Source organism: Mchenga conophoros, linkage group LG15 (genome assembly GCF_057382185.1).
Source record: "Mchenga conophoros isolate Kocher_MC1m ecotype Shallow Benthic linkage group LG15, M_conophoros_male_GT1.1, whole genome shotgun sequence".
In the NCBI taxonomy this organism is placed as follows: Eukaryota; Metazoa; Chordata; class Actinopteri; order Cichliformes; family Cichlidae; genus Mchenga; species Mchenga conophoros.
The window spans coordinates 14,278,019-14,289,301 of record NC_140540.1 but is presented as its reverse complement, the minus strand read 5'-3'; the positions used below and the strand labels follow the sequence as shown (position 1 = coordinate 14,289,301).

General features: G+C 40.2%; 1 protein-coding gene across 2 annotated transcripts; it reads right to left on the bottom strand.

Moving 5' to 3' along the window:
• Positions 1-718: 718 nt before the first annotated feature.
• nrbp1 (nuclear receptor binding protein 1) lies at positions 719-9,226 on the bottom strand. 2 transcript variants are annotated; one of them, XM_085246916.1, is made up of 19 exons: positions 8,948-9,226; positions 8,656-8,842; positions 8,151-8,409; positions 7,933-8,055; positions 6,312-6,413; positions 6,112-6,201; positions 5,966-6,006; positions 5,719-5,813; positions 5,553-5,636; positions 5,407-5,465; positions 5,091-5,189; positions 4,881-5,013; positions 4,282-4,372; positions 4,062-4,112; positions 3,657-3,792; positions 3,428-3,481; positions 3,255-3,318; positions 2,499-2,554; positions 719-2,411 (listed from the first exon to the last, which is right to left on the bottom strand). In XM_085246916.1, the coding sequence occupies exons 3-19, from the start codon at positions 8,379-8,381 to the stop codon at positions 2,316-2,318; spliced, it is 1,605 nt and encodes a 534-aa protein (XP_085103042.1). In that variant the 5' UTR covers positions 8,382-8,409; positions 8,656-8,842; positions 8,948-9,226; the 3' UTR covers positions 719-2,315. The 2 variants fall into 2 exon arrangements, with proteins under 2 accessions (XP_085103042.1, XP_085103041.1); XM_085246915.1 differs by having other exon boundaries at positions 8,656-9,226.
• Positions 9,227-11,283: the final 2,057 nt, after the last annotated feature.

Genomic DNA, 11,283 nt, shown 5'->3' with positions numbered 1-11,283 from the left:
CCTATATCCCAGTAACGATAAACGCGTTATTGATTTTGGCATAATAACTAGTTATCGTGCTCGTTACCACAATAATAACGTAGTTACTGTAGTTACTTAATAACGCGTCTCTACACTGCTGGAGACAAACCTGAAGGTGGCTGCAGTAAAGGCCTGGGAAGGACGGGGAAACAGCTTTCGGTGAGGGTTTTTTTTTTTTAAATTATTATTATTATTATTATCATTTAAATCATCTCTGTTGTGTACATGCTTAAAGTTGATCACAGAATAAAAATCTTTTTAAAAAGACAAGCAAAAAAAAACCCTACTGGACTGGAGATTGTGACCCTTGGAGTGGTTGTAAAATTGATTCAGTGGGAGTTTTTAAACAGAGCTGATTTTTAGTTCTCTGGGAATGTAGAAGTAATGAGAGTTCAAAAATGCAGAAAAAAACCAAGGCGATTTATAAAGTATTACATTCCATCCATCTATCATATACTTCAAGGGCCTGTAACTTGGAATAGTGTGATAGGACTTCATGAGATATGCCAAAATTATGCAAATAAACCAGATTTTAAGGAGGTTGGGTAGGAAGCACTGTTGAGTCCCCATGGAAAGACCAAGGCAGATAACTTTAACTCTGGTCTGAGCACAAATAAGAATGATGATTTTTCTATTATTTGCTTATTAGTTGATCTGTTTGTTATTGATAAAAAGAAGATGCCACACAACAATATCATTAAGTGCTGACAGTGTAATTTTTTTTATTTCAGGAAGTGAAAAAAGAGGGTAATGCAGAGACAGAGCAGTGTCCAGCATACAGTGCACAAGATGTTTACAAGCATGCCAGGCAGCGCCACACTCGTCTCTCACAGTAACAGGCCCTGTTACAGCATGGAGACACCGAGACTGGATCACCGACTGAATTTCAATCTCTAAATCTTAACTTCCGGTTGGTGTACACGAGAAACAAGCCACAGGACATCTCCCAACAGGATACAGAAATGTGCAAACTAGCAGAGAGATCCCCAGACACTTAACAGATAAAGAGCGGTCTGAGCCAATTAGCTGAACTTCTCAAAAGATTTTAGCTCCGGTATCCATGAAGGAAACCTATGTCAGAGCTACTCGAGCTAAAGGTTGATAGGCCTAAGCTGACACAAGTCTCTACATGGTACATTATCAGAGTAAATCTTAAAAAAAAAACCAAAAAAAAAACCTAAACAAACTCCAGAAGCAAGTCTACCGCATGCATCGGTTTCCATTTAGGCATGGAAAAGCATACATGCATTCACCAACCTCAATGATGATCATCCATCACATGCTTAAAACACTAGAGGAAGCCCACATGGAGCGAACAAACACCCTGTTTGTAAAATGTCACCTATAGACTTTTCATTAACCTAACCCCGACTCATAAGTGCTGCAATTCCCTACTTATAGTAGCTGGACCGCAGTGAAGCGGTGCCACCTTTTTGTTGTGATAAATAAGTGTGTGATTTTAAAGAAAAAGGGCAAGTAAAAGCATACATTCAAACACCCACCGGCCTTAGTGCTGGAATTGAAGTACAATACACACTGAGAAAAAGGATGTAACACAAATAAATAGTTTGATCTTTTGAATATTTTTTTATCTGTAGCTCTTTCGATTGTTTTTCAGCTGCATTTCATGAATATGTTGCACAATTTCAGATCTGTAAAGTAAAACTGATACTCGCTTGATGCGATTCAGCCTTCCAGAAGTGATACAAGATACGATGATTCCTCACTCACTGCTCAGGACACAGTTTAAAGGACCAGACAACCAGATTTAACCCTACATTACCATCTCTCACACACACACACACACACACACACACACACACACACACACACACTCACACACAAGACAAAGTTTTTCCATACAGACAACTATTAAACAGTGTAAAGTGAAAAAATGTTTAAAATACAATTTTAACACTGACTTAAGGAAAATACTTTTACCACCCCCTTTTTTATTTTCTTGCTTACCTCTAACATTTCTTCACTACTTCAGAACTGAAAGAAATAGGCCAAACTGTGAAAACATTTGTATTTTCCATTGCAACTAGGATTTCCTCTTAATAGAGAAGCAGATGGCTGTATTTGGTGGGAAAACAAAGTGATCTAAAGCAACAACCACTTAGTGGCAGCTTTTCCCACTAGAAGATACAAGAACAGGCTGTGGGATCTGCAGTCAGACCAAGGCTTCCTCCTCTGTCCTCGCAAAGGCTTTCCTGCAACTCGGAGGTGAAGCAAAAGCTAGTCCCGCTGTAAATGGATGAGGAAGGCTGAAAGAAGGCCTGGCGACTCCTCGGCTATGAGGAAACAGTCACCGGATTGAGCGAACCATTCCGGCTGTAAAACTTAGAGAAGGCCTCTTCGAGAACAGATGCGAGTCGAGGCTGATCGCCCTGAAATGAAAAGGCAGTGAAGTCAAAGTAATCTTTCTAATTGTTCTCTGATAGCAGTATGTGGTAACTTCACGGATAAAACCTCACCTCACTGATAAACCCCAGCTGAACGAGCTCCACAGCTAGCTCCTGCACGTTCTCATCTGAACAAAAACACAATATTTAAATAGTGATAGGGTTACAAAGCATTTAGATGCCTACTTTGTCCTGTCCTATCGTTTGTAACAGTTGCATCACCTGAGAAATGATCAGTGCCAAAGTCACAGGTTACAGCACTCAAATTAGATATTTAGTTACTTTTTCAAATAAGCATTTCATCGCTTAAGAGGTACCTATGTGCAGCTTAAAATAGTCCACCTGCACTACCTACAAAGCCCACAAGGGGGCCACGGCCCACATTAAGAAGTGAATGCAGAGCAGGCCGAACAGACTGGACAACATAACCAACTTGCGCAAGCTAACTGAAAAGGGGTGTTTATTTTTAGTGGGCAACACTGTAACATATCGGATGACTTTTAATAGTGTGACGTATAAAGTTACTTTTAAAAGCAACATTACCCAGCACTGCTTATGAGTGCAATGTAAGGGTAGCAATGCAACAAATATCAGCAGCAGATCGTAGCAATATTCTTTGAGATAGTGTGTATTTAAGTATTTTTTTGGGGGGAGGGGGTTTCTAAATCGTAGTATCATTAGTATATCTTTAAGTTCTCTGCTTTGAGTTAAACCTCTACAGCAAACCTGTGCTCCCTTGAAAAAGCATTTAAAACCATTTTCTCACTTGTGAAAGGCATGCAAAAATGAAAGCATGGTGAAATATTATTCTCAAAACAAGACACTCACTTGGTAACAAATCACAGCTCAAGTGCCTGTTCAGTTTGTCCTCAAGTTTCAACAGCAAGGTCAGCTGAAAGTAGAATGAAAGCAGTCCATTCAGAGTTCTAACAAAGCACGTTCACATGTAGTACAGATGTCGTTACTTCATCACTCAGCAGGTTGGCAGAGCTGTGACTTACGTGATGTTTCGTGCCCTCGTCAACAGGCTCAATATTACACTGCATCTGAAGGACCTTCAAGGACCAAAAGGAAAACTGTTTAATGCATTGACAGGTTGGGATTAAAATGATTTCAAGTTTTTATTATTATTATTTATAAAGGAAAATGCTGATAAAGACAACAGCCGTGCATTATCATTTTATTTTTATGGTATTAAAATCTATGTAGAGTAGTGCTTTCTGCTCTTACCTTCCTTGTCTCAAGCTCTGCGGGTTCAGGGGTCGGGGTTTTGACCGATGGGGGAACTATGGGTGACTTCACAGCCTCCTGCTGGGGTTGCTGAGGACAGGGGACCCCAAATGCAGTCAGAGGGTAGATTCCATTCCTGTTAAATCAACGTCAAATGTAAGCCACCACAGCTTTAGTTAAAATGTGGCAGTTGCACATTGCTCAATGCATCCAAAAAAGCTTTTACTGAACACACAACAAACACAACCACAGCTTCCTGTTTTTGATTTCAGTGCAGCGGAAACAACTCTCATTTCACTTTCCTTAGCCGATTTTGCCAACTGATCCAAGCTTTAAAGTGAGAAAATTTATAACCAACTGCAAATGTGTTAAAAACTGCATTTGCATTTCCAGCTGTTCTCTTACCTTACATCTTCCAGAAATTTGTCCAGCTCAAGAGCAGGAAACTGGGAAAGCCTGGAGCAAAAGAAAGACTATTATTTCCACTCCAGTAATTAAACAGTCAGAAAACTTTAGACATAGTAGGACTTAATGAAAGGCAATGATGATAAACTAAAGATGATCAAATCACAGAAATCATCAAATCTCCACAATTTACATTTCCTACATTTACACTCAGACTTACTTCATCTGAATCCCCTCTTTGCCCTCAACGATAACCAGGTTAGGGTCCATGTTCTTTGTCATCTCTTCTAAAGCATTTTCAGGAATCATGTCTGAGGTAAACAGAGAAGATCACTATTAAAGAAAAACACCGATCAATGATAGTTAGTTTTCCAAAATAAGAACAACATTACAGGCAATTTGTGTGACTGTGCTTAAGTCTTCAAGTCTTTGTGCCTGCAGATTGCATAACAAAGTATTTTGGCATACGATGGAAGAGTCATAATGACTGTAACTGCTAACCTGTTCCATCTCACTTATTTATGGTTTTAAAAAATATTGACTATTTGTCCTTTAAAAGCTGCGGACATTATTTCAAACTGCTTATGTTACTGCAATAAAGTCTAAGTATAGATATTTGGTAGGTGTGTTAGTGTTTTATTGGGGCTCTGCTGAGCAGAATGCCCAGTCGATGCTGCCAAAACAGCAAGCTTGAAGAACAGGGAATCAAGTGCATTATTAAAGTGAAAGTATGTGTTTATAAAGGATCAGATTTTCCGTCCGTGTGTGTGTGTGTGTGTGTGTGTGTGTGTGTGTGTGTGTGCGCGTGCTTTGACTCACGCTGGTGGCTGACAATGCAGTGTGCAGCCAGCAGCTTCAGTAAGGGCACCTCAAACAAGGCCTGGTGAAACAGCAGCTCCTTGGCTGTGGGTCGCTTACTGGGGTCGACCTCCAGACACTTCTGGATAAACTCCTGAAACACACGCAGGTTATAAATCTCTCTTCCAAACAGCCACGAGAACTTTAGATGCTTGCTTGCTCCTCGCTCACCCGTTGCAGCGGGTCCTCTAAGGACTGAATGGCACTGTTTATGGCTTCTTGGGACACATAGGACGAATCTCCGTTACTTTGGATTTCCAACACAGCCATCTGAGCAAGTGAATGGACAAAGGAGAGATTCATGAAATAAACAGGAGCCTTCAGTCAACAACAGTCGCTGTTATGGTACAAAAGAAGGATTTTTAAGACAGAAATAACAGGTTGAGCATTCACTGCTTTTGGTCTTCAGGCAAACTGCGCTCATATTACCACAGTAACAACAGAGCAGGTGACTAACAGCTAGGAGCAGAAAAAGGCATCGCCTCACCTCTAAGGCGCACATTCCAAAGGAATAGATATCCACAGCTGTGGTAACATTGGCAACAGCTGAAAGCAGACGGAAGCCTAATCAGTATCACAGAAACACAACTGCACACCTCAGCAGCATAAAACGATACACCCGGAGGACCTCACCTCCATATTCTGGAGCAAAAAAGTGAAGGCTCTTCTGCTCTTCTCGGCAGGTTTTCACATGGTTATTGATAGTGTCAGGAGCAACTGAAGAAAAAAAGAAAATAACAGTGAACATCTTCAACACAGAAACCAAACCAAACTGCTTTAAACGATCCGTGGAACCCACCTGAGCCAATTTTGATGAGGCCATTGTGCTGGATGAAGATGGTGTCACAGGTGAGGTTGCCATGAATGATGGGAGGTTCACATGAGTGCAGGTAACTGGAGAATAGCAAACAGTGGTCAAAAATAAAAACCAGGACCTTTGTACCATAGCTAACCTAATAAAGCTGTAATAAATGTATCTCATATTAGTGTAGCAGTGAATCATGTCAGTGCCACACCACACAAATACTGTGACAGAGAACACCAACCTGAGAGCAGAGAGGATCTGTGTGCACCAGCGCTTCCAGGCCTGTCAGATAAGAACAACAAACAGAGAAGTTAATATCTTTAAACATGATTTTTAATTAACTGTGTTTGATCTCTCAAATGTATCAACATTTCAAAATCCACCCACCTTTTCATTCATTGTCTTGTGGTTCTTTTTTGTCTTCTTCAAAAACTGTTTGAGGCTTCCTGAGGACATGTATTCAGTGATGAAAATAACCTGCAGACAAAAGACAATGTTGAATTCAAATAAGAATCCAGGCCATTGTGCCGGTGTTTATATCATTTGATGAAATGATCAAAGAATAAAACGATGAAACAAACTCCTACCCTCGCTCTGTTTTCTTTGACATCTGCCCAGTACTTATGGAACTTCACAATGTTCAAATGCTCCAGCTGGATCAAATTGTCAAACACGGCTTTGACTTTTTCCTTTGGTAAAAACAAGAAAAAAAATGAAACACTTTACTCATAAATGAAAAATCCCATATGTTCTTGTTTTACTGCAGACAAGTTAAAGAGTCAAACAGAGTCTAAACAATATTAAGATCCAAATCTTCTTAGCATGTTTGGACAGTATGCCTATTAACCAAAAGGTTAATATGCAAATTCCACAGTGTTAATTATCTTGGACTAAATCCACCCCTGGAGACAAAATTAGAATGAGAGAATCTAAAAATCTTGTTCCTCAAGGTATTTTAAAAAAAACATAAACAAACGCTTTGACTCAGATGGATCATTGCGACAAATATTGCAGAGGCGAGATTGTCTGCTAAAATGTGATTTCAAATATGTTGAACTGCATTTTATGAAGGAGTTAGATATAAAATAAAGAAATGACATGTTTGGTGAGTATCCTAACGTGCTGTACCTACATTATAATCAATCTACTCCTTTTTTGGCCCTTAAAATATCTTTATAGAACTTTGATGTTATATTTGTTACAATTTCCACTGCCCTCTTGGCCAAATGTCTCTTGAAAAAGACATTTATATAACAGTCACTTTGCCAAAAAAAACCAAAAACGATTGCAGCATCTACCTTGTAATAGCAATGCTCTTTGTGGCTCAAAATGACTTAATATCACTCATGAGAGGTATGTTTGAGATAGTTTTGCCACAATCCTTTTTTGGGAATTACCATAAATCACTTTTTGGCACAACAGGAAGGAGAATCCAAAGTAGGCTGGAAGAAGACGGCCTGCACTTCTTCACTTTTCCAGAAAGGTAACCAAATCAATCAATCATAGCTCCTCATATCACGATGGACAAAGTCCGAATTCTTTCTGACTTTTTTAGTTAAACAAGAATTTGATTTGCTGCCCATAATTTTGTGACCTGTAGCATAAAACTGTCATTGCTGTTTCCACCACTGACTCCAGGTGTCGCCAAATCAACCAGCACTGAAATCTTTTTAGACAGCAAGTTTGAATCAGATTGTACTGTTCTGTTCTTGTAGTCCACACACTCCCTCCCTTCCAAATTTCTGATTTGTTTCTGCAACTACACGGGTACAGCGTGAACTCTGCTATGGGTTCTGGTCACAATGAGTCCAACAACTTGCCTAAGGAGCTTAAAACCAAAGAGGAAAAAAGCAGCAGTATTACAGAAAAGAGAGCAACAAATCCCATTAAAAAAAAGCCTTAAAACCATTGTTAGGCTGTTTTGTTGCTTCCAAGTATGCTGTTAGTTCCAACAATCATATAACTGACCATAACTGTGGTTTTTCCTGCATATACAAAAGAGGTTTTGGCCATCAATCAAGTTTAAATATCAGTTTTGTTTATGAGATTGCCAAAAAGCAGTACAGAAAGCAGAAAAATGCACAGGCTTCTGTCGAGTAAGGTGACAGAGACCTGCACCATCACTACATATAGGTCAATCGTGGTTACATGCACAGTCACCCTGTGCTTTAGCTGTATTTTACCACACCGGCCTCGCTCTGCACCCACCTCTTGCAGTTTGAAATTCTTTCTTTCCGAGAACATGACCTCATTCCACACCACCTCGACTCCTTCTTCTGTGTCCATGGCCAAGTAAGCATTATCAATCCCAGGCACATTGCGCTGATTCACCTTTAGGGGAGTAAAAATAAATACATAAATAATGCACCAGGTGTTTATCCAAGTTAAGTTTGTGGAGAAAAAAAAAAAACTGCCCCCCTCCCTACCTCTTCTCTGCGTTTCTGCCAGCGTCCACAGGGGCTCTCCTCCAAAATCTCTGACTCATCCTCACTCTCCTCTTCCTCATCCTCCGTGGCAGCAGTAGCAGGAGGCTGGGTCACCATGGACACCGGCGGAGACACGGATGACACACCTTGACCTGTGGGTGCAGCGGCCGCGGACTCCGGCTTCACTTCCTGGACAGTGTCCGGGGCCTGCTTGCTCTCCCCCTCAGACATCTTCCCGGTTGTGAGGCCCAGCAGCCCGCTGCAGGACACACAAAATGACCCACCGGAATATAAACGCCACACTACATGTCATTTCTCATCTGCTGGGGCTGTACGACTGTTATTAGAAAGCTAGCAAGGCAACAACATGTAACTACGTGGTGGCTGTAGCCGGCTAATCTAGCTGCAGGTGAAGAGTCACCGTGGAGACTTTGCAACAGGAAGTTAGCTCCAACGGGAAAGGCCACAATAAGTCACAACTATGAGCACAAACACATGGACATACATGTTATAGATGGGAGATGAGACGATGCCAGCTCCAGTTTAACAGACTCCCGTCGCCGAAGAGCAATCCGGGCCGGAGGTTTAGCTCTGTCAGCTGCGAATCTTCAATGTTTCTCGGCGGAGTTGCAGCTAGCTTTGCGGAGCTACGTTGCGAACTTCAACGACAGCAGACACAGCTAACGAAGAGTCTACGAGACACCCAGAACCTTTACTTTACTAACTCTGACATTAAACGTCTGTCGCTGTTTGTACTTGCTAGACCTCGTCAGTCGGAGCAGTCCTCCGCCCCTTACCTCTTCTCAAGACTCTTGCTAATGTGAGCTCTGACAACAGCCGCTGGTAGTGCGAGTAAACGTCACAGCACCACAGTCCTAAGTGTTGATTAAAGCATCACGACCATCACAGGAGCTCAGCACAGGAAGCACGGGCAGGCTAACCGTACCATTATCGTTATATCCTCGAACACAGTGGCTAACTGACTTGAGAGCTAGGTTAACATTTAGCTAGATATGATGGCGACAACTTCCAGATGCACACTGCACTACGAGCTCGGGCACGTCAAAGCCGTTGTGGGTTGCCAGATACAATGCTTTGAATCCCCCTTCTCGGGAGTTCAGATCGTTCCCACGTAACTTACACGGTGTTGCCTTCTTCTTGTACATTTATCCCACTTCACTGTTAAAAAATCAAGCTGATTTTAATAGCAGACAAAATTACACAAAAAAGGGGAAAACATAGTCTTTTAAGTGATGATTTACTAAAGGAAAAACAAAAACGGGACGTGTGAAAAATGAATTTCCCCCTAAACATAATTTTTTTGTGTCACACTTGGTACAGTACAGCTTTTGGGCTGATTAGCAATAAGTCTTTATCATTATCATCAAGTTAAAATTGAGCATCAGAATGGGGAGAAGGGGATTTAAGAGACTGTTTAAGTGAGTGTTTTCAGGATCTGCTGGGATTTTCCAAATCAGCTACCTCTGGGGTTTACAGAGAATGGTCAGAAAATATCCAGCAAGAAGTTAAGTATTTGTATCCAAAAGTCAAAATGATAAATAAGTCAAATTTGCAATATTTGATTTGGTAGGCCATCATTTTACCTGATAATTTTAAGACAGTTAAACATAATCAGTTTGATTTATTCATGTAAAGGGAGCCACAAATGAAGAAGAAGATTTAGAAGGCATGAATGTCATAATGCTTCGTTATCTTGTGCAATACTTTTTGTAAATAGTTACCTTGTGCAATACTTTTTGTAAATAGTACCTTGTGCAATATTTTTTGTAAATAGTCAACAGTGCAATAGACTCAATACTTGAAATGTGCAATTCACTTGTATTTTTATTTTTTATTCCTATTTATTCTATTTATCCCCTTTGTATATTTTATTTATATTTGTCTCTGTATTTATATATGTGTGTGTGTGTGTGTGTGTGTGTGTGTGTGTGTGTGTGTGTGTGTGTGTGTGTGTATATATAACAGTTCTGTAACTGTAACTTTGGTCGTTGCTGTGCTTTTTTTGGAAGTCGAATTTCCCAGAGGAACCCACCCGAGGGATTAATAAAGTTCTATCTTATCTCTTATCTTATCTTATTAAAGGACTGGGGGGGAACGCGTGTTTCTCTCAGACCTGGCAACCAGTGTTTAACGGCCTTCCTTTTTGTATTTGTTATGGGCATTGACTGACAGACATGTAGGCCAACTGAATAGTGAATGCCGGTGAATGGTTGTCTTTGTCAGCCAAATAAAACCATTCACAAGGAAGTCAGTGTTATTGCGTTTGTTTTACCGCTAGGTGTCTTTTCAGTCTACACGACTAATGTTGAATTAAACTGGGTTTAAATTGAGTCCAAATTCAAGCAGAACACACCACTTAATTTGTTTTTTAATTGAAAATGTTTACCTCCTGACTTTTGACTTTGTGTTGTACATAATTAGGTTTGTGTAAAGGTATTAAATCCAAAATATTGTAGAGTCTGCATTAAATATTTATTTATAGATAGTATAACAGCCTTTTCTGTCGATATGTAGATATTTGTGTAGTATTATGCTGCATTTTTAATATTTTGTGGTTTCAAGGTAAGATAAAGTTACAAAAATGTGAACTCTAAATTCACAGAAATATTCCAGAATAATTCTTCCTCACTGCCCATTGGCTGGATGTATGTAAATTTAATTACACTCACTGGCCACTTTGTTAGGTACACCTGTGTAACTAACTGATTTACCATGCTGACAATGACCTGCTGAAGTTCAAACTCAGCATCAGAATGGGAAATGATTTAAGTGACTCTGATTGTGGCCTGGTTGTTGGTGTAATCGCTGTCGTTTACAAAGAATGGTCTGGAAAAGAGAAAATATCCAGTGAGCAACGTTTTTTGGGTAAAAATGCCTCATTGATGTCAGAGGTCAGAAAGAGTATTCCCAGAGCGCTTTGAGGTGTCAGATAACCACAAATAACCAGTCACTGCATCCAAGATATAGAGAAGAACATCATTGAAGAACACAAAACATACAACGTTGAAGCAGATCAGATTTGTTCACGTTCACCAAAATTGGACAATAGAAGACTGGAAAAACAATGTAGCACCCACTGAGCATCATTTCAACACCACAGCCTACCTTAGTA